This window comes from Loxodonta africana, chromosome 12 (assembly GCF_030014295.1).
Source record: "Loxodonta africana isolate mLoxAfr1 chromosome 12, mLoxAfr1.hap2, whole genome shotgun sequence".
In the NCBI taxonomy this organism is placed as follows: domain Eukaryota; kingdom Metazoa; phylum Chordata; class Mammalia; order Proboscidea; family Elephantidae; genus Loxodonta; species Loxodonta africana.
This window is the reverse complement of record NC_087353.1, coordinates 41,866,548-41,889,386: the sequence shown is the minus strand read 5'-3', so window position 1 is coordinate 41,889,386 and position 22,839 is coordinate 41,866,548. Positions and strand designations below refer to the sequence as shown.

At 43.7% G+C, this 22,839-nt stretch overlaps 1 protein-coding gene across 2 annotated transcripts; it reads left to right on the top strand.

Moving 5' to 3' along the window:
• Positions 1 to 1,469: 1,469 nt before the first annotated feature.
• GTF3C2 (general transcription factor IIIC subunit 2) lies at positions 1,470 to 21,829 on the top strand. 2 transcript variants are annotated; one of them, XM_010591990.3, is made up of 19 exons: positions 1,470 to 5,511; positions 10,223 to 10,490; positions 10,665 to 10,986; positions 11,578 to 11,980; positions 13,688 to 13,782; positions 14,050 to 14,127; positions 14,267 to 14,365; positions 14,868 to 15,095; positions 15,270 to 15,381; positions 15,587 to 15,695; positions 16,838 to 16,863; positions 17,024 to 17,153; positions 19,233 to 19,377; positions 19,479 to 19,640; positions 19,829 to 19,916; positions 20,190 to 20,318; positions 20,582 to 20,734; positions 20,878 to 20,985; positions 21,257 to 21,829. In XM_010591990.3, the coding sequence occupies exons 2-19, from the start codon at positions 10,247 to 10,249 to the stop codon at positions 21,407 to 21,409; spliced, it is 2,784 nt and encodes a 927-aa protein (XP_010590292.2). In that variant the 5' UTR covers positions 1,470 to 5,511; positions 10,223 to 10,246; the 3' UTR covers positions 21,410 to 21,829. The 2 variants fall into 2 exon arrangements, with proteins under 2 accessions (XP_010590292.2, XP_023406299.2); XM_023550531.2 differs by lacking the exon at positions 20,190 to 20,318.
• Positions 21,830 to 22,839: the final 1,010 nt, after the last annotated feature.

Genomic DNA, 22,839 nt, shown 5'->3' with positions numbered 1-22,839 from the left:
AAAGAAGAAAGGTTCGGGACAGTGTGCAGTTGCTATGTTTGTATTAAAAAGGGAAAAAGATAAATATTTGTGTGTATGTAGAAATATATAAAATATCTTAATATCTTAGACCAATTATAAGAAACTGATTAATTCCTTGTGTAGATGTGACCTGGGGGGCTAGAGAGGTGGGCATCTTTATACCTTTTTATCTTTTGAACTTTGAGCTATGTGAATGTCTTATTCCAAAAATGAGTACAATTGTTAATTTAACAAAAGATTTTTGCAATAGTTCAAGTCAAAGATAGCCTAATCTGAGGCAGCAGAGTTGGAGAGGAAGTAAATGAAACTGAGAGCTGTCCATCAGAAGCATTTAAAATATACTGGGGGAACTGCAGCTTCAACTGCGCCCAATTTTGTGCTCTCACAAAGGAGTTATCCCTAAACCACAGCACAGCCTTAGCTTGTTCTTTAGACCACTAAGAAGTGGAATGGGAGTAGAATCCGGTGTCGCCTTCCTCTTTTAATTCTTAAGCTAGCTCCTCCCATCCTTTCCTTAAATGTTTTGCACAACCAAAGTAATTTCATGGGTGAGATTATTCGGGAAGAAGAAAAAGGTTGGTTTCTTGTTCATATATATACATCCTGAACTCTCACCTACTGGTTATGTGGAGACCTGTGAAATTTATATGGCTTTAAGTGCCTCAGAAAAGGACAGGAACTTGTTACACTCTCCTTCACTCATATCCCACCACCTAGTGAATGGAGCAAGGCCTATGAGGTCAGCACCTCCGCCCACCCTCACTCCTGGCCAGGCTTCACTACTGCTCCTTCCCTCCTAGCTTGCCCTCTTTCTACACCCCATTTCATTTTCTTTGTCTTGGGTTTATCCCTGCCAGCATTAGTGTCTGGATCTGTGGGGGATGCCCCGCAGCCAAAGCCGGAGAACCCTGCCATTTTCTGACAACGACAGGCAGCAAGGATTTCTTTGTCTCCTAGTCTCTGTCTTCGGCTCCAGTGGGGCAACGGCTGCAGCTTAAGACTCTCAGGTCCAAGCCTGGCGCTGCCCGCCTCAGGCCCACTAGTCTTGCAAACACGGTAGGACTCAGCGCTGACAAGCAAGTATACTCGAGGCTCCTGTAGAGGCCAAGTGGGAACCCGCAGGGGCGCGACAATCGTCACTGCGCAGGCGTCAGTCTTCCTTTCTTGACACTGCAATTCCCATGAGGCCATGCACCATCACCTGCCTCGCTAAAGCAGCCGAAGAGTTCCACAGGCTCACAAAGGGCTCAGTGACTTGCCGCACTGCACTATGGGATACACAGTCCAATAAAAATCGTCGGGTACAAAACTCCCGAAAAGCTCACGTGTTTACTTTGTGTCGGGGCTTCAAAGAAGAGGAGTTATAAGATTTCGTCATTAAACCGCGACGAGACAGGCGGCGCCATCTTCGAACTTGGACTTCCGGAAGGACTTTGGTGAGGGTGAGTGTACCGCAGCTGGGTGTGCTGGGGCCCCTACGATTACTCCTCCCCCTTCTTTTTCTGTAGATATTGAGAACCAGCTCCCAGCTCGGCTATTCCCTCTCCGCACGGCATCGCGACCTCTACTCTCTGCGCTCCTATAGAAAACCATCACGCTCCCCACCTTCCTCACAGTGGCAACCATACCTCTCCCCCATCTGTGCTAACTACGATTCTTGCTCTCTTCCTCCACCGCCACACGGTGTCTGTAATAAGGCTTCTTGTGTCCACGCCTCGGCACTGCTTACGTTGCGTCCCTCGGACCCAACGAAACTACAGTAATTGCTTCGCGCTAAGTCCTCAGCTTTAGGAAAAAAGCCAGGCTTCGCCTCCAGCATAGGCTAGTGATGAAAGCTGCCCCCATGCACAGAACTGAGGAAAAGCAGTCGGTCGCCCCTAGAGTGGCTGCGGAGGGTCAATCTCCTCTTTGAGCTGTGTCCCAGTCCTTCCCTCGATGAGGCTCTTCTACCCCGGGGGTTGTTCCCCGCGCGCTGCAACCCCATTGGCGCAGCCAAGGGCCAGTTACGTTTCCGTGTCCAGTCCCTTTATCCCGCGGCAAGTTGGCTGTCTTCTGGGGAAGGTAGAGGTGCGACTTCGACCCCACGGGAGGTAACTCACTTTGTTGGAAGGGTGTAGGATATAGCCAAGGCTCTTCCCCCCATCGATATATTGTTACACAAACATGTTACACTTGAACCATTGTTACTATTTTTGCCACCCTTTCTTACCAGTTGCAGTTATTTTCTCGATAGTTTTCTTTAAGCTGATTTGTTTTTAAAGTTTAAACGCTTTAGTCTCGATCTAAGCAATATGGATGGAACCATGGGTTTCATGGCTACTTACAGTTTTTTATGCAAGTTAAAATAAAAATACAGCTGGTAAAATAAAATGTTTATCCTTGTACCATTAAAATCATCTTGCATATCACCAGCTGTACTTTAGGAACACCTTGGGAAATAGCGTGTTAGACCAAACTGTGTGTTTTAAGTAATTCCATATTTGAGGCACAGTGTTACTTAATTTTTTCTTTGGCCAGGGAGGTCAGACTGGCAACCTGGAGCAGCTAGGCTAAGAGGCAAGCTGGGGTGCAAATACAAGATTTTATAAACCTGCCAGTACAAATTTCCTAAACACTGCCTTCCCTTTACTGTGCATCCAAAATTTGTTATGAAATCATGAATAGAAATTAAGCACCACACCTTTCTCTTGCCTTCCATGAGAAGTGAATCCTTAAATTTTTGTACTTTGAATAAGTCATGTAGTCAACAAAGTTTAACTATTGCATTTACTATGTATCAGGTGTGGATACAATGGTGAACCAGATAGGTAAGATCCCTACCTTAGGAAGCTTTCAGTGAAGGTAAGTATGAAACACAGCAACACACAAACCTCCACTGACAAACAGGTGATGGTTCCACATTAACCGGCAATCAAACCCATGTCTCCCACATAGAAGGTGAGACTTCTACCACTGAACCACCAATGCTTCAGGCTTCAGCAGTGCTTTCAGACTAAGATACAGTAGAAAGAATAGCCTGGTGATCTCCTTGCAAAGATCAGCCAGTGAAAACCCTGTAGATCACAGTGATCCGATCTGCAACAGATCATGGGGATAGTGCAGGACCAGGCACCATTTCGTTCCGCTGGGCGTGGGAATGCCATGAGTTGGACTGAACAGCAGCTAACAACAATATGTTTATATCAGTGGAGTAGGAAATGTCTTTTTAAGACGTGAAAAACAGAAGCCATAGAAGACAAGATTGAGAAATTTAACTCATAAAGATTAAAAACTTAACTTTAGTAAGAAACGTTGTAAACAAAGTTAAAAGACAAGTAGATACAGGGAGAATATATTCTCAACATAAATAACATCCACAGATCAATAAGGAAAAGACAGTCCCATGAAGATGTGAAATATATGTGCATAGGCAATTCATAGATGACGTTTAGATGTCCAACATATAAAAAGTTGCTAACCACTCATCAGGGCAGTACAAATAAATGGAGAAGAATTCTTTCTCCCATCAGGTTGGCAAAAATTAAAAAGATTGGGTGGCAAATAACAATAAGGGTGTGCATAAAATGGGTGCAGATATACAGAAGAGAGATTAGGAAGAAAGGCCTGGTGATCTAGTGCCCAAAATCAGCTAATGAAACCCCCATGGATTGAAACTGTCCAATCAACATCCTGTCTTGGGGATGGTAGGGGACCAGGCAGCATTTGTTCTGTTGTGCATAGGGTCACCATGAGTTAGGGGCCAACTCAATGGCAGCTAACAAGAAGAAATATAAATTGGTTTTCATTTTGGTGAGCTGTTTGGCAGTATCAGTTAAATTTTGAAACGTGCATACCCATCAACCCAGTGCAATAATTCACTTCTTATGATTATTAGAAAAATAATTTCTCATTAATGGTGAGATTGCACTAGAAGAGTCATTGCAGTATGGTTTGTAGATGTATTGGAGCCTAATTGTCCATTAAATGGGGAATGTCTAAACTATAATTCTGTGGACCACCATACAGCAGCTAAGAAGAATGAGCTAGATCAATGTATACTGATATGGAAACCCTTTAAGACATAGGTAGAAGTTCTTTTCTGTTTAACCAACTCCCTTTGTTAACTGACATTTCATATTTCGACTGTAAAGCATACAGGCCCATGCCCAAGGGACACTGAATGCTTGAAGCTTGTAGATTTCTATTGGCCTGGGCACTTTGCACCCTCAAGTTGAATGCTTGCCAAAAGTCATTGTATTAGTTCCTAGGGTTTTTGTTTTTTTTTTATGTCAGTTGAAGTTGCCATGAGTCAGGCAATGGGTTTGGTTTTGGTTTTTGGTTTGGTTTGGTTTGTCATTATATAGATGTTGTATATATTTCCATTTAGAGAAACTTGAGTGTGAAAAGTTACTTCTCTTAAAACTAAGTTGAAGCAGGTGGATACACAAGTGTTTTATTGTTGTTCTTTATATTCTATATGTATTTTGTAGATTTTTTAAAATAACTAATAGTTGGGTAAAAACAATTCTAGATAAGAAAAGAGAGCAAACTAAGTTGAGTGCTTTGGAAAGAGAAAAGGGTGAGCTTGCAGTTAAGCAAAAAGGTGCCAAATAGGTGTGATTGACACAACTGTAAAAGATGGAGGAAAATTTGTAAATATCTGGAAGATTACTGCACTTGAATTGCTTCTCAAGGGAAGAAAGTATTTTATAAAACAGTGGTAGGAGTGCTGAAAGGTCAAGTTAAACGAGGTTGAGAAGAATCCCTTGAATTAATTGACCTAGTGATTATTGGTGACTTTAGCTTCAGTGACGAGTTGGGGCAATATCTGAATTAGAATGAAGCAGGGAAATGAGAACATCGAGGACAGACGGTTCTTTTAAAAGTTTGACTATGGGAGGGAGAAAACCAAACCCACTGCCGTAGAGTGGATTCCTACTCATGGCAACCTTACGGGACAAGGTAGAACTGCCCCAAAGGGTTTCCAAGGTTGTCAGTCTTTGTGGAAGCAAACTGCCACATCTTTCTTCCGAGGAGCTGCTGGTGGGTTTGAACCACTAACTTTTTGGTTAGCAGCAGAGGGCTTTAACCACTATACTACCAGAGCTCCTTTGAGAGGGAGGAGGATGGTATTGGGGGGCATAATAGTATGGAAGGATAGTTGTACGTGCCAAGATGAGAATGTTAAACATTATTTAAATGCTGTTTAGAAGGAGCAAATGGAAATGGTGAGGATGATCAATAACTCAAGTTTCCTCAGAAAGTGGGAGAATAGAGCTAGAACACAAATCCACAATGGGAAGGTTTGTTTGGACTTAGAAAGTGGCCAGATAGCCACTTCATTGTAGTTGGATCAGTTGCATGGAGTGTTAGCTTACTTGACAAGAAATTGAAGTATTTCTCATCTAATGGTTCTGTTTTTTGTTTCAGAAATCAGAGGCAAAATCATCTGCTGAGATCCAGGGGATCTGACTAGAGAGAAGGTGGGATTGCCAGCCCTCAGCAGTTTAGGTACACACATACAGAAGATGGATGGTTGGATTCATCTAGGGTTTGAATTTTTGCCAGACCAGTGGAACAAGCAGACAAAAAGAAAGGAAGTTCAGAATATCAACAAGAGACTGATTAAAATGAAGGAATCTAAGCTAGACAGGGTGTGGCTGACATGGGGAAAAATTAGATGGATCAGCAGATATGCCTTGATATGGTTGAAGACTCAGTATAGTAATAGTGGTTGAGCAATCTACCTGTATTGATGGGAAAGTGTGATCAGCTAGTGGGATGGGTTAGTGATTTTTGGAGGTTAAGAGATTTTGAGTGATGAGGTCCAGGGTGTGACAGTGGAGTGGATGGCAGTAGTTTAGTTGAGTGTTAATGAGCTTCAAAGGAACAAGTTTTTTCAAGAGGAGGAGGACTGGTCTAGAAGTAGCACTGGAAAGGAATTGAGAAGGTACTGATCCTACTTTTTACCCTGAACTAAGTGGCCTGTGAGAGAATGAGCAACCTCTACTTGAGGGCCTGAAAAACTAGCAACTTCTTTTCCTGGAATTTTTTGCATCCAAGATTTTGAATATGATTTAGGATTGGCCAGTCGGATGTGCTCTTGGAGAACTTGGATTTGGACTAGGGAGAGGCCAGCAGGGAGTTACTCATTTTGCTGATGAAGATTTTGGCAAGGGTGTGGTTCTAATCTGGTAGCCGGAAAAGCCACTTCCCCATTTAGTCAGGTGGCTTTCTGATTATGGCAGTGGCTGTAGCAGGGGCTTGATTTCTCAGGAGGCTTCCCACCATGATTGATGAGAGGCCTTATGGCTCTTGAACTAGCAGCTATAGCAGTAACTTCTCAGTTTGACAGTCAGTTGTTCCTAAACTGTTTTTTCCTTTAGCTCACTCAGTGCTCTCATATGCAAGTGATTCTCAAACTTAAGTGTACATCTCAATCACCTGAGGGTCTTGTTAAAACGCAAATTGCTGGCCCAATCCCCAGAGTTTCTGATTCAATAGGTCTGGTATAGGGTTGCTGTGAGTCAGAATTGACCCGATGGCAGTGGGTTTGGTTTTTTGTTGGTATGGTACTGGAAATTTGCATTTTAACAAATTCCCAGGAGATGTTGATGCTACTGGTTTTGGTACCACACTTTGATATCCACTGATGTGAGCCATTTACCACCTTGTAATAAATCCCTTTCTGCTTGAACTGAGTAGGGAATATTCTGATCTAGCTGAGCCTTGACCAATATAACCAAAACCAAACCCATTGTTGTTGAGTCAATTCTGACTCACAGTGACCCTATAGAACAGAGTAGAACTGCCCCATAGGGTTCCCGAGTAGCGGCTGGTGGATTTGAACTGCTGACCTTTTGATAGCAGCCGAGCTTTTAACCACTGTGCCACCAGGGCTCCTTACAGTTGTTTTATTCATGTCTTCTCTATCCTTACCTACTTGATCTGTCAATGACTAAAAGAAGTAGTTCTTGTATTTCTTGAATATTTTGCTATATATATTTTGAGGCTATGTTATTTGATGTCTAAAATTTCATGATACTTGTGTGTTTTATGTGATTTGAAGTTTTATTCAGTATAAAGTTCTCCCTTTTTGTCCCATTTAATACTTTTCTCCTGTTCAACTTTGCTATTACCATCAAAGTTACTTCTTTTCTCTTTGTTTACGTTTGCCCTGTATATTTTAATTCATCTTTTTACTTTCAGCTTTTTGAGTGACTTTGTTTTAGATGTCTTCTAAAAAGTGTAGTTGTTTGGCTTTTGACTCAATCTGGATCTTTATTCTTTTAGTGGATGAGCTTATTTGGTATATGTTTATTGTTATAATACCCCAAAAAAACCCAAACCCACTGCCTTCTGATTTCTATGCCTATTAGTTATTTTGGAAGGAATACAGTATACTCTGTTTTTAGTTCTACTAAACATCTAAATAGTATTTAAAAGCCAATATTTTCCAATTTATCAACCTCAGAAACAAAATCAGGATACTTCCTTTGTTTTAGTCTCTAGATTAGTCTAAGATTATTAGTCTGACTAGTCTCAGATTATTGGTTTTTTTATGTGATGGGGCCTTTAAAATTTTTCAGTTAGGGTCTGTGTTGTACTATAATTACCATAGTTATTTAAACCCAGTTTGATGTTTCACTGGGTTAAATGCTTACTGATAAGCTTTTCGTATCACAGCTTCTCCATTAGAAAATTCTTTATTTTGATGTAGCTTTCAGCTGGCTATGTAGGGTCTCCAAATAGATTTTTTTTTTTAAGTCGGGGTGCCTAAGTGTTATAATTCCTGGAATCTTGCATGTTTAGAATGTCATCCTGTTGCCTTTACATGAATGGCATCCTAGTTAAGTATTCATAGGTCACATCCTTTCTCTCAACCCTGTTTATCTTCTGCCACAAAGTGTTACTGAGAACTCTCGAGGCTGACCTTTTTGTTTTGCAAGAGACATGTTTCTTGAGCTGAGACACTCACTGTTTTCTTTTGAAATTTAGTACCTTCACTGGGATAAATGTTGGTCTTGAGGGTTCTTTATTGATTTTTCTCCCCCTTTTACACAGTGGCCTTTTTCATTTATAGGCTGAGGTTTTTGTTTCAGGAAAAGGATTTTTTTTTTTTCTGTCCTGTTTTTTTATTTAAGGAAATTTTCTTCTGCTAACTCTTTAAAGGTTTTTGTTCCTGTTCTCTCTCTCTCTTTTTTTTTTTTTTTCTTTCTTCTTTAGAAACATCAATTTTTCATATGTTGGCTCCATCTATATCATCTTGCTAATCGCTTTTATCTCTACAATCTGTGTGATTTTTCTCAACCCTGTCCTTCTTATCTCCGATTCGCTTTTCAGCAATATAGTTTCTACTTGTTGCTTCCCATATGGTTTTCATTCCTATAATTTTATTCTTTTACTCAGTTTGTTTTCTTACCTTGCTGTTGTTTTAGCTCTTTTTTTAACCCTTGCATCTCCTTTACTCTCTTGTTTTCTTGGATCCCACAGTCTCATTGGCTTTTTTGAAAGTACGAAAGTTTTGTTTTTGGAGCAGTTCTTCAAAAAAGTACTCCCCCCACCCCCGCCTTTTTATTCTCTCTACAGTATCTGTACATAGGTCCCGTGTTGGATCCTTTTTTTTTATTGCTAATTCTGTATAGGTATTTCTATCAGGAAAGAAACCCTGGTCACATAGTGGTTAAATTGCTCAGCTGCTAATCAAAAGGTCTGTGGTTCTAACCCACCAGCCACTCTGTGGAAGAAAGATGTGGCAGTCTGCTTCCGTAAAGATTACAGCCTTGGAAACCTTATGGGGCAGTTCTACTCAGTCCTACTGGGCCTCGATGAGTCAGAATCGACTGAACGGCAACAGGTAGTTCTATCAGGACTTGCTGTTTACCAAAGAACAATGTGGGTGGATTCTCACTGACCTCTGTTTACCTTTGCACTGTTATATTGTATTCTTAGCACATGAGTTATAAGGTTGGATATTGTTATCGTTTATAATCTGTTTCGACTGTAGCTTTTTCAAGGGAGACACTGGGGAACTTTAATTTGAATAGCATTTCTTATGGTATTTGTATTAGCACACTTTTCCATTGAGATTGATGAACTCTGTCATTAAGGCATGTATAGCTCTATGGGGATTCTTATCTGGGACTTGAGCTTTTTTGCCTCTTTTGTCATAGACAAACAGGTTATTCTGGCAAAAAACTGTGGAGTCGTATGTTGCACAGGTTTTTGGTTTGCTATTTTATCTGTGTCAGGGTACCTTAGTCCATGGTTATATAGCTGACTTTTTCTGGGTTTGAAGAAAATGAAGATTGAGGACAATTTATTCAATGTGGATGTGGCTCCTTACTCTAATGGGAACTTTAATTGTTTCATGGCCTACCTACCTCTCCCATCCAGGTGAAAAATTGATGGCAGGATACCAGGGAACTCTCTAACTTCCTCTCAAATCTGTTCCCTGGCTAATATTCACAGAGATGGCTGTTAGCTCTAGGCATCCTCCTTCAGTTCGGTCTAAATTTTATACAGTAAGACTTGGAAAAGCCAGAACCTGTCAGAGAAGGAAAACTCAAATATTTTCCACTAAAACAAGGGATAATAAGACTACACCCTGTCAAAGGCAGAAAACTTGGAGACCCAGAAAAACAAGGCAGAGCTGTCAAATTCTGGCTGTCATGGCTTTCACTGTAGTATCTCGCAGGTATTCTTTATAGTCTATGTTAGCAAGTTGTGGCTCTTTCCTAGATTCATAATAGGCAATTTTTTTCTTTCTTGCATTTTTTTTGGGGTGGGGGGGAATTTGATTCATTTCACTGGGCTTCCGGGTGACTAATTATATATTCACTACAATATTTTTACAAGAAACTTCATGATCTTTAAATTAGATAAAGCATTTAGCATAGTGCTTGGCACAGAGTACGCATTGAGCAAATGGTAGGTAGCTTTTATTACTATTTGTTCATTGTTCCACCAGAATATAAGTTCCCTGAGGATAGGAACCTTGTCTGTCTTGCTTATTGCTGTATTATTTGTGCCTGGAACAGTGCCTTGCATATAGAAAGTGCTTAGTAAATTGTTGAATGAATGAATGATCAGGGAGCTTGAGGGTCTGGTTGTGGGAATAAGCGGAGGAAAGACAGGAAAGTAGAATAATCTGAGCCAGTGGTGTATGTAAGCAAGGTGATTAGCTTCTGCCTTCTACTCATTTGTATGTCTCTGTATGCAGGGGCAGCCATTTTGGGGGGTGCTGATGGATACCTACGGGGTCGGCTGTGTTGCTCTGGGGGAGGCCGGCCCCGTGGGGAACATGACTGTGGTAGACTCTCCTGGTCAAGAAGTGCTAAACCAGCTTGATGTCAAGGCCTCTTCAGAAATGACAAGTACAGAGGCCTCCACAGGGATGTTACCTACCCCTTTACCTGGATTTGCGGATTCTCCTGATAAGAGGAGGTTCCCTCTAGAGCAGGAAAGCTTCTCCAGACTGGAACAGCAAGGTATGTACCTTGTCCTTGCATCTATATCTCTTCCCTCCTAGCTTAAGATGAAAGAGAGGAGGTTGAACTCACAGGATCCAAACCTGTGTGTGGTGTGATGTGTTCCAAAGAGGTTTCAGCAGGGGTTGACCTGAGCTCTGGTCCCATCTCACAGACCCATATTCTTCTCTACAGATCTTTCTTCAGAGATGTCAAAGGTCTCAAAGCCTAGGGCCTCAAAGCCTGGCCGGAAGAGAGGTGGTAGGACACGAAAAGGCCCCAAAAGGCCCCAACAACCTAATCCTCCATCAGCCCCTCTGGTTCCTGATATCTTAGATCAATCCAACCCTCTATCCACCCCCATGCCTAAGAAACGAGGTCGAAAATCCAAGGCAGAGCTGCTACTGCTGAAGTTGTCAAAAGGCCTAGATCAGCCAGAGTCTCCACCTCCAAAGAGGCCCCCTGAGGACTTCGAGACCCCTCCTGGGGAACGACCCCGCCGAAGGGCTGCCCAAGTGTAAGGATTGTGGGACACAGCATGGTGGAGGGGGGTTGGGGTAAAGGGGTCAGGGTGGGGCAGATGTTGGAGAACTGAGAAGACTGTGATGAGGTATCAGGTAATCAGGGTTGGTGTCTGGGTTCTAGGGACTTGAACCATCTTTTAGCTCTTACCACAGTGACTTTTATCTATTGCTAACTTCGTTTGTCTAGGAAGCTTCCATTCTGTATCTTGCACCCAATCACATTTTCACAAACTCCTCCTAGCACTTCCTTGTTACTTTATGGCCCAGTACGTATCAGTTATATATGCCCTTCCATTGTTTCCCTTTGCCCTCTGTGATCTGTGACTGGTAGAGGGAAAAGTGCATTGGATTTTTGGAAGACCTGGGTTCAGAGTTCACATCTGTTGTCTGAATCATCTTGGCCAAGTCATCTAACTTTCCTGAATTCCTGTTTCTTCATCTACCAGAGGGGAAGGGGAAATTAATACCTGCTTCACAGGGTTACTGGGAGGATCCAGTGAGATAAGAATCAACCAAGTATCTGGAAAAGTGGGCTGTCAGTTAAGTATTTGTGAGTGTGGCTCTGACTCTGCCCTGTCCCACAGGGCGCTTCTGTATCTTCATGAACTGGCAGAAGAACTCTCAACAGCAATGCCTGCTCCAGCGTCCTGTCCTGAGAGCACCCAGTTGAGCAGCCCCACCAAACTGAAGAAAAGCCAGCTGGAGGCAGACCCTCAAGGTGGGGGAGGAGAGGATGATACTGCACAAGATGAAGACTTTGTTCTCCAGGTGGAGGCTGAAGATGAAGAAGAAAGTGAGATCCCGAGTGAGAGCTCATCTGACCCCGAGCCCGCAGTGCCTGCTGTGCTCACAGTGCCCGAAGTGCCCACAGTGCTCACGGTGCCAGAAGTGCCCGCAGTGCCCGAAGTGCCCGCAGTGCCCATAGTGCCTGCAGTGCCTGCAGCTCCTCCAGCTCCTCGAAGCGCCCCCCGAGGATCCACTTCAGGGGTAACCCAAAAGGAAAAGAAAATGGACGGGAAACAGTAGGGTTATTAGGGGTTCAGCAGGGCTCCCCAAAGGATAGCTTTGGCCTAATAACTCTGATGGCCAAATAGGTAAAAGAAGATATGGACAACTTTAAAAACAGTCGAGATATTAAGGAGATGGGGGAGGGGGCTAGTAAACAAGATTATTCATTCATATATTGAATTGAGTGTCTGTTCTGTCCTAGGAAACACAAATGTGAATAAGAGAGTCCTGCCTCAAAGAGTTCAGTGTGATTAGTGCTATACCAGGAGTGGTATATAGAGGAAAGGCAATTAACTGATTAGGCGGCACAAAGAATTGATAGTTGAGCTGGGTATTAAAGGGGTGAATAGAAATTTCCCCAAGAGGATGGTTTTCTCAGAAACTGATTATGGCTGGAGCATAGGGCCTGGGGTAAAGTGGTGAGGGAGAATAAATTAGAGAGGATGAAAGAACTAAGATTGGTAAGAGTATTGTGTGCCATGCTGAGTGAATGCCTTTCATCCTCTAGGTTACAAGGAGCCAAAAAAAGTTTCTCAGTAGGAAAGTAACATGATCAGTTAGGAAAATAGGTCAACCTGCAGCTGACAATTAGAAGACAGCTGCAGTTATCCAGGTGAGAGATAGCGAAGACTTGAACCAAATAGTGAAGGAAGAGAAGGTGAGGGAACAGGTTCAAGAGATGTATAAGAGAATTAACAGGACTTGGGAGTTGACGGAAAGAAGTTGAGCGGGAGTTTTTAGTTTAGATTGTGCTACTGTGCACTGACCTCTGGAATACAGGAAGAGTGAGAGACTTGAGAAGGGGTGAGGTAGGCAGAGGAGATTGATGAGTTCACTTTTTGACATGTTGAATTGGATGAGCCATGGGTCACCCCACTGGGGATATCCAGTAGCCAGTTATATATATGGAACTAGTGCTTTCCTTGCCTAGAGTGCAGAATTTAAGGGAGCACAAAAAACTTAGTGATCAGTGTAAATGATATTTCAATGTAATATTTTAAAAAACAAAAATGCAATAAATCTATGATGAACAAAATACCGAAATTTTAAATGAGGACAGGAACTGTATTTCTGATTTTCCCTTTTGCCTCAGTCTCTAATGTGGCTCGGCACAACACTGTATGGGTCTAGAACTTGTAGAAAAGTTGAGACTGAGAAAAGTTTACATTTACATTTACTGTAAATTTGATAACCAGGGTTAAAGATGGTAGTCAAAGCTATGGAAATGGATGCAGTCATCAAGAGCACGTGTATAAAGGGCTGAAAAGAAGAGAGGAGGGACTCTGGGGAATACCAGCATTGAAAAAACCAAGCAGAGGAGAGACAGCCTGCGAAGGAAACTGAGAAGGACTATTAGAGAGGTGGAGAGACTATCCCATGGGGTAGGACTTTCAAGAGGCAAGTGAGTGTCCTCTGAATCAAATGCCATGGAGATATCGAGGAAGATGAACAGAAAATAGTTAACGGATTTTGCAATTTTGATGGAGGAGTAAGAGCAGAAGGTGGTGAAGTTATTGTAATGGTTGAAACATAAATCTTTTTAAGATGCTGATAGGGCAGAGGCTAGAGAGAAAGTAATGCCAAGGCAAGTAAAGCAGATGAAAGCTGGGAAAGATGGCTCCTGCGGACTTCTTCACCAGCCTATAAAATTGTTTTCTTTACATTTTCTTCAATTTCATCCTACAGAAGCAGAAGCCACACTGCCGAGGAGTGGCTCCCAATGGCTTACCAAATCACATCATGGCTCCTGTTTGGAAGTGCTTCCATCTCACCAAGGACCTGTGAGACTTGGGAGTGGGAGCTAGGGATGAAAGGGTGGTGTTGGAGTGCAGAGGTTGATCTTGAAGTGGGGCAGTGGGAAAAAGAGGGCACTAACAAGGCAGAAATTCCTCAGTTGCACTAGCCATATTTCAGGTATCCAATAGCTAGTGGCTACTATATTGGACAGCACAAATATGGATCATTTCCACCATCACAGAAAGTTTTACTGGACAGCAGTACTCTAGAATTTCTCTACTCCTTCGCTAATGCTGCTTCTGTGCCTCTAGCCGAGAGCAGAAGCACTCATACTGGGAATTTGCAGAATGGATCCCTTTGGCCTGGAAGTGGCACCTGTTATCTGAAATGTAAGTTGAAGAGACATCTCTGAAGCCTGGGTGGGAATGGCACTTGGAGAGGGAACAGTGCAGAGGGCTCTGATGTATTTTGGGAATCCTGGAATTGGAACTTTCCCAACTTCAGGCTGTTCCGTTTGCCTTCCCGCAGTGAGGCAGCTCCTTACCTGCCCCAGGAGGAGAAGTCTCCGCTTTTTTCTGTACAGCGTGAAGGGCTTCCTGAAGATGGCACACTCTACCGAATAAATAGGTAAAGATTGCAGCTCAGCCCTTTTCTGATTCTAAGAGACAGAAACAGGAAGAACAAATGTTGAAAGGGATGACGGGTTAGCCATACTCTTCCCTTGATCCTGATCCAGTTGGTCTCAAGGTGTAAGAGTTTTGGCTAGAGCTGGTCTGATCTCTGTCTCATCACTGCTGGCCAGACTAAGGGAAGCTAGGGAGATACCAGATGAAACGAATTTGCAAGGCCACATCCACTCAGACCTAGACAGACTGGCCCTGGAAAGAATACTATAGTAAACCAGAATGAGCAGAGCATCATCTTTCAAGATGTTCTGCAGCTGGACAGACTTTGGGGAGGAAAGGAGGAAAATAAAAGCGCTGGCTAAGGAGTCTTCTCACCTGCAGACTGTTCGTGATATTCTGACCCTTACTTAAGCCAGTTCAAACTAGCACCAGGTGCAGCTTTTGTTCTGCCCTTGTTACTTTTTATTAATTCCTTTCTTCATCCCATCTCTGCATTCCTCTAGATTTAGCTCGATCACAGCACACCCAGAGCGCTGGGATGTGTCCTTCTTCACGGGGGGACCACTCTGGTCTCTGGAGTGGTGCCCAGTGCCAGAGGGGGCAACAGCCTCGCAGTATGTGGCTCTGTTCTCCAGCCCTGATATGAATGAGACACATTCACTGAGCCAGCTTCATTCGGGCCCTGGGCTGCTGCAGCTCTGGGGCCTTGGGACCTTGCAGCAAGAAAGCTGGTGAGGTGGGGCTGGGACACTGCCATGGGAGGGTGGTTGAGAAAGAGAGAAGGACGGGGGCTGGGCAGTGTAGGTGGAAGGGCTTGGACTGGGTTGAGACAAATGGAGCACAGGCTCTTGCAGCCCTGGGACCCTCCTTCCTACACATTCTCCCCTTATGCTTTCTCTTCGCAGTTCTGACAACAGGGCCCACTTTGTCTATGGGATTGCTTGTGATAATGGCTGCATCTGGGACCTCAAGTTCTGCCCCAGTGGAGCATGGGAGCTTCCAAGCACCCCTCGGAAGGTACTTCCCATTGGCTTTTGGGATGACCCTAAGACTCAGAGCCAGGACAAAGGCCCCGGGAGTTCTCAGAGTTGGAGGAAGGGAGGTTAGAGACTAGTGGGTGGAGCAAGTTCATATCACATTTCGGGGGAGCAGGAACGTCAACGGTTTAGTGAGAGGTGCCTGAGGGCAGCCAGCTCAGCACAGATCTGGTCTCACCCTCTAGGATCCTCTCCTGCCCCGGTTGGGTCTCTTGGCTCTTGCCTGCTCAGATGGGAAGGTGCTTCTGTTCAGTCTGCCCCATCCTGAGGCCCTGCTGGCTCAGCAGCCGCCAGGTGAGTAGCACAGCAAGCAGAATGGGGCTGTTGTAGGGGTGGCCAGAGCTTAGCAGGGCCTGTCCATGTCCCCTGAAACTCTCCGGACATACTCTCTCCAGTACAGAGCCTTGCTCAGCCACATCTCCTGTTCTGACTTTGCACTTTGTTATTGAGCTCTCTTGGTCAGCAGCCTGCAGGTAGTCCTTTCTCTTGCAGTGTTACAGCCGCACTTTTCCAGCACATTATCTTCTTAGCTCCCTCTTCTGCCTGTTTTCACTCTGTGCTTGCAGGCCCTTCTCCCTCTTACTGCTACAGGTAACTGGCTGTGTAAAGGGCAGCTGAGGGCCGGGGCTGACTGAAGGGGCTCATCAGCCCTGCTGTGCTCTTCTTGCTCCCCTAATCCTATTCCCTGCTTCTCCTGTCCTCATCACCACACATACACACAAACACATACAGTCTCTGTTGCAAAGAAAGGGAAAGAATATAGAGCTGAAGAAGAGCAAGAAGAGGAAGGGGCCAAGAAAGGGCAGCTCCTGGTTGTTGGATTTGTCAACAGTACTGCATATTTAGAGAAGAGAGCACCCAGATTTGGCCCCCGGGGAAGCTCCATATTTGGTGATCTGGTAAAGGAGGAGTGGGTGGAGGAGGGAAGAGGGCTTGAGGAAGTGAAGACAGGAAGCTAGGTAATGCTTTCAGGAAGTTGGCCTATGAAGAGGAACAAATAAGTGAGAGTGGTGGCTGGAAGTGAATGTGGGATAAAGGAAGGGTTTTTTTTTTTTCTTTGTTTACATGTGAATATGGGAATGACACAGTAGAGAGATAAAGATGGATAATGCAGGAGAAAGGAGAAATAACCAAATGAGCAAAATTCTGGAAAAGGTTAAAAAGGAAAAGAAGAGAGCAGAGTAGAGGGATTAGCCGTTCTGATAGGAGGAAGGATACTATCAGGTATAGTGGAAGGAGAGAGGATGAGGCCAGATAGAGGTGGGTTTGTTAATTTAGAGGTAAGGAGGAGAGTGCTTTCTCAGCAAAGTATTAAGAGAAGGTCATTATCTAAAGGGTTATGGGAGGGAAGGCTGGTCTAAGAGCAAGGCCTGGTAGAAGGCCTGGTTAGGATGCTCTGATCCACAGCATCAGTTACTGCTCTTCTTCCCTCACAGATGCGATGAAGCCGGCCATCTATAAGGTAAGTGAGGAACTTGCTACCTTAACTGGGCGCCATCTTCTGGAGCTTCTTCCTGCTGGTTCCACAGTGAATCTCTTTCTGCCTCTGAAACTTTTCCCCATTCTGTTGGATTAAATAGTAGGTATCCCTAACCCTAGTCTTCTCTCCTCTGTCCCTGCAGGTAGAATGTGTGGCAACCCTTCAGGTGGGGTCTGTGCAAGCCTCAGACCCCTCTGAGTGCGGCCAGTGCCTCAGCCTGGCCTGGATGCCCACCCGGCCGCACCACCATCTGGCTGCTGGATACTACAATGGTAAAAACCAAAACAAAACCTAAGGAGCTATTGCTCTCTATATGGGCTTGATTTCTGGTGGTTGTTTCTTTCTTGGTTCAATACTGAGTATTTTATAAATATTCAAGCAATATAAAAAATACAAAGAAAAAAGTTACTAGAATTTTTGTACCCAAAAGTAGATGAACATCATTTCATGCAGTTTTCTATACATATATAAAGAGATTAGATGGAGAAATGTATAAAAATGGGATCATATTATATAAAACCAAAAACCAAACCCAGTGCTGTCAAGTCAATTCCAACTCATAGCGACCCTAAAGGACAGAGTAGAACTGCCCCATAGAGTTTCCAAGGAGTGCCTGGCAGATTCGAACTGCTGACCCTTTGGTTAGCAGCCATAGCACTTAACCACTGCGCCACCAAGGTTTCCATATTATATAAGCTATTTTAAATTAAAAGGTATTAAATTTAATTATAGTTTAATTGTATAGAAGAAAAGACACTGAAGTGGAACTGAAAGAATAGCTAAAGTAATAAATGTTCTCTCACCACAAGAGATACTCGTTCCGTAGGATAGTTTTTAAATGAAAAAAAAAAAAAAGTATAAATAACATTAAGTAGTTGGAGTTAGTAGCTTGTTTTTAGATGATAGTTCACTTTCTAGACATGGTCTGTAGACTTCCTGCTAGGGAGATAAGGAAATCAGTACTGTTGTACTTCTTCCTATCACCTCTTTCTCCATCTTTAAATTGTTTTTCTTTTGGTGATGCTTTTCTTCCATTGTAGAGGTACAGGACACTTGATGCTGTTCTGCTATCTTAATTCCCGAAGTTACTTAGTCTTAATTCTGTATTTAAGTGATTGAGTGTCTCCACCAGTCCTTTTTATCTCATCCTCCTCCTTTGCTGCTGAATTATTTATGTAGCTTAGCTGCAATTCAGGGACTCCCTGGGTGGCGCAAATGGTTAAGTGCTTGGCTGCTAACTGAAAGGTTGGCAGTTCAGACCCGCCCAGAGGCACCTCCGAAAACAGGCCTGGCAGTCTGCTTCTGAAAGGTCACAGCCATAAAAAACCCCATGGAGCAGTTATACTCTGCACACACAGGGTCGCCCAGAGTCTAAATCAACTTGACAGCAACGAACAACAACAAAGCTGCAATTCACTCTTAATAAGTTTTTAAAAGAAAGCCGTATAGGTGCTACATTCTCAGAGTTTTTGTATGAAAGAAGTTTTAGCCCTTTCGTATCATATGTACTACAAAAAAAATTTTCCAGCTATTGTTTTTAAATTTTTATCTTTATCCAAGTTATGCCTTTGATTACCTTCCCCCCTGCCAGTCTTGTATTTAGCTTTTGGGTCAGCTAAGTCTGCCAGGCCCTCCTTGGAAACACTATGAGGCAGTTCTACTCTGTCCTATAGGGTCGCTATGAGTCAGAATTGACTCAGTGGCACTGGGGATTGGGGAAGTTAGTTTCTGTTTGTCCATTTGTTTTCCCACCCTTTACATTTTGTTGCTTTTTGCCCCTTGCCTTTTCTTTTTGTCTTAGAGCAGGGGTTGGAAAACTTGTTGTAAAAGGCCAGATAGTAAATATTTTAGGCTTTGTGAGCTGTGTGGCTGTTGTTGGGACCACTCAACACTGCTATTGTAAGGGTAAAGTAGCTGCAGACATTAGGTAAACAAATGGGTATGCCTGTGTTTTTTTTGTGTGTGTCCCAGTAAAACTTCATTTACCAAAAGAGACAACAGGCTATATTTGGCGTATGGGTTGTAGTTTGCCAACTCTTGTCCTAGAGGGCTTATGAGTTTTTAAAATCCCTTTACTTTTGTTTAGTAGGGTACATTCAACCTGTCATCTTTAACTGCAGATTCCAGACTCAGCTATTACTTTTTTATTTATGAGAATTGGGGCTAAAATATCAGATTGACTAGTTATGTCATGGAGGAAGTATTGGGTAGCTAATCATAATCCGTATACCCTTTCATAAGGGTTTAGATCTCAGGGTAGAAGACAAAGGTGTCAGGAACCCAGAGAGAGAAATTAGAGCAAGGAAGAGAGAACCTATCTTTGATGCCTGTGCATTCTGTCTCTAACTCAGGCATGGTGGTTTTCTGGAACCTTCCCACTAACTCGCCCCTGCAGCAGATACGGCTCTCTGATGGCTCCTTGAAGCTCTATCCCTTCCAGTGTTTCCCAGCCCATGACCAGGCTGTGCGTACCCTTCAATGGTGCAAAGCTAACAGGTATAGAATAGGAGAGTTGTGGAGGTGGAAGGGAAGACTGGGGCGGGCTAGCTGACTTTTCCAGATTTATGAATATTTGATCTTCTCCCATCTTTTCATAGTCATTTTCTAGTCTCTGCTGGGAGTGACCGGAAAATCAAATTCTGGGACCTTCGACGACCTTATGAACCAATAAACTGTATCAAGCGCTTCCTGAGTACAGAGCTGGCCTGGCTGCTCCCCTACAATGGTGTCACTGTGGCTCAGGACAACTGCTACGCCTCGTACGGCGGGGTGGAGCCGGGAGGCGCTCTGGGGACAGGCCCAAGGGGCTGGGGTGCAAAGAGTGTCAGATGGTTGCGGGGAGAGGAGGGTTAAGAGTCATTTCACTGAAATGATTAAAATTCTGGGAAGATTGAGGATAAACGATTAATTTTAGAAAAGGAAGGTTTTATTTCTCTTTCTCTTACAGTTATGGACTCTGTGGAATTCATTATATTGATGCTGGTTACCTTGGTTTCAAAGCCTACTTCACTGCTCCTCGAAAAGGCACTGTCTGGGTGAGCCCTCTCTCTTCCACAATCTTCATTACACAGGACAGTATTGATTTAATCACCTAGTGATCGTCAAGAAGAGGCAGTAGTTTTTGATAGAAGAAGGAAAAGATAGGTGTGTGGTAACTGTATCAGCAGGGACATGGATTTTGAGAAACTCATTTCGTTTGTGTGTATGTCTGTCTTTCCCCGCTTAGACTGTTACTAGTTGCCAGAACTGAATGAATATGAATGAATGAATGAATGAATGAATGAATGAAATCTGTCTCCTCCTATTAGAGTCTTTCAGGATCAGACTGGCTTGGGACAGTAGCTGCAGGAGATATATCCGGGGAGCTCATTGCAGCTATATTGCCTGATATGGCCCTGAACCCAATAAATGTCAAGCGGCCTGTAGAGCGAAGATTCGTATGTATATGAATATCTGGTGGCAGCACCATCTGTTAGATCCTAATCCACGTGCCTTCCCAACTCCTGGTAGTACCAAGCCCTAATACTATCCCTTAAAAGTCTTAGCACAGAGTTATAGAGAATGTTCCCAACCCTAGTGCATCTAAGCATACTAGTACTGCCTTCCATCTTTAAATCTGTCCTGCCCAAAACCAGTTTCCTCTCCCCTTACCTTTGTTCTGCCTTCAATATTACAGAACCTAATCTGGTCTCCTTTCTAGCCTATATATAAAGCAGATCTGATTCCGTATCAGGATGGCCCTGAAGATCAAGACCACTATTCTGCCTCGTCAGGGGCTCCAAACCCTCCCAAGGCTCGAACTTATGCTGAAACTGTCAGCCATCACTATTTGCTCTTTCAAGACACAGATTTGGTAAGTTGGGGCCAGGAGAATGGGTCCACACCCATCATTAGAAAAGTTAGAAACCTTAATCCTTGTATAGTAGAGAACCCTAAGGAGTTCCACCACAAAGATGGAAGACTAAGAAGCTGCTCACTTTCTTCTCCCTCCTCCAGGGTTCGTTTCACGATCTTCTTCGTAGGGAACCAATGCTTCGCATGCAGGAGAGAGAGGGCCATTCTCAGCTCTGCCTGGACAGGCTGCAGCTGGAGGCTATTCATAAGGTAAGAGCCCGCCCTCTCTCTTCTCTACCCTCCACTCTTATTTTCCCCCCAGCTGTGGGCCTGTGATTAAATGACAACTAAGGACAGAATGCAGCTTTGGCAACCTTATCCTCCAGAGCATGGTAGACATACCTCATTGATTGTCTTCTCATTCCTGCCTCTCCACCCCGGCATGGCCCTATCCTTTTAGATTATGGCCCATTTTTTTTGTTCATTTAGTTAGGAGTCACCCAAAGTATGGGCATCTCTTTTTTTTGTCTTCTGTTCACAGGTACGTTTCAGCCCAAACCTGGACTCCTACGGATGGCTGGTATCTGGGGGGCAGTCAGGGCTGGTTCGGATCCATTTTGTCCGTGGACTCACCTCCCCACTGGGCCACCGTATGCAGCTTGAAAGCCAAGCCCAGTTCAATGCTATGTTCTAACTATCCTACTCCACTGAAGGGCTTGGCTTCCCTCCAACCAGCCATTGCCTTCTGCCCAGTTCCTAGTCTTGGTCCACACAGGACCCTTGGAATGAAGTCTACCAAGAACAAATGGCCCCCAGGCACAGAACCATAGGACCTGCGGCCTTTCTGGATAGTTATGCTGCCCAGGCCTGGACCTTTAGGCCTGTTTCCCTGGGACTCCTTAGATTCCTCACCTTCTGCAGACTTCTCCTGTGATCACAGCCTCGTGTGGGCAGGGGAGTGCTTTCTCCATGAACCCTCAAGGCTCCTCAGCCTAAAATTATGGTTCACCAGAAACACTCAGGCCTGACCTAGGCTTGGGAATCAAATTGCTCATATTGAGCATATTGTGAAGTAGGTAAAGCCAAGTAAAGGTGCTGGGTGTTTTTGAGATCACATGTGAGTGGGTGTTTGGAGAATTGGAAAAGGTATCTGCATGAAGGCACCCCTCTGACTATATTCCAGAATCCAGCGTTACTGCCTTCTCACATTTCCTCTTTAGCGTAACCAACACAGGCCTATAAGGGGTGATAGTAATTTATTGAACAGAAGCTGCTTGTAATTTCTTTAGCTGAGGAACACCACAGACACCCTACCAATAGAACAGTGACTCAGATCTTACTTGCTCCTGCTTATGAAATATTCCTGGCCACTGGTCATCTGATCCTACTTGAACACTCCTGGACAGTCGTGTTTTCAAAGATCTTCCTTTATATCGTTAAAGAGTATACCTCTAAATTTTAACCCATTGGTGTTAGGAAATCTAGTCATACTTCCCTGTGATTGCCCTTTTAAGTATTTAACAATAGCTATCATGTGTTTCCCAAGTATTTTCTTCTCTAGATTAAATATCTTCAGTTACTTTAACCATTCTTTTACACGTCATGATTTTTGATCCTTCATGATAATTGTCACATCGTTTAGCTACTTTATTTCAGCTCTGTGTATATAGGAGCGTTTAGAACCCAAGAACAGTACTTTTTGTCTTGTTACAGCTTATCCTGTTGGTGCCCTCTTGTGTGCAAACTTAAAGTGCTGACTCTTAAGCAAGAACAGACAGACACCAGCCGTGACGCATAGGCAGCCATGGTCTTGGGATGCCTACAAGTATAGGCTGGGGTTTGGGCGGGGGGTACTTAGATGGCTGCAGGAAGTGGAGAAAAATAGGCAGCCAGCTCCAAATGGAGGGAGTGAAGATTACTTTTAAGTGCCTACCAGGAACAAAACCCTCTTGCACTGTAGACTGACTGACCAAATATCTGGGAACAGCTTTCTGTTTCTCCAGAAGAGGGAATTTATCATATGTCAGGAAATCTTTAAAAGGAGAAAAATCAAGTAGTTCAATCCCCTCCATATACAGAAGAAGAAACAGACAATTAGCAGCAGAGAAACGACAACCCATGTCC

Coding starts and splice junctions, on each gene's coding strand:
- GTF3C2 (XM_010591990.3), top strand. CDS start 10,247: ATGGATACCTACGGGGTCGGCTGTGTTGCTCTGGGGGAGGCCGGCCCC. Junction 13,783..14,049: donor TTCCATCTCACCAAGGACCT/GTGAGACTTGGG, acceptor CTGTGCCTCTAG/CCGAGAGCAGAAGCACTCAT. Junction 19,641..19,828: donor CAGGACAACTGCTACGCCTC/GTACGGCGGGGT, acceptor TTTCTCTTACAG/TTATGGACTCTGTGGAATTC.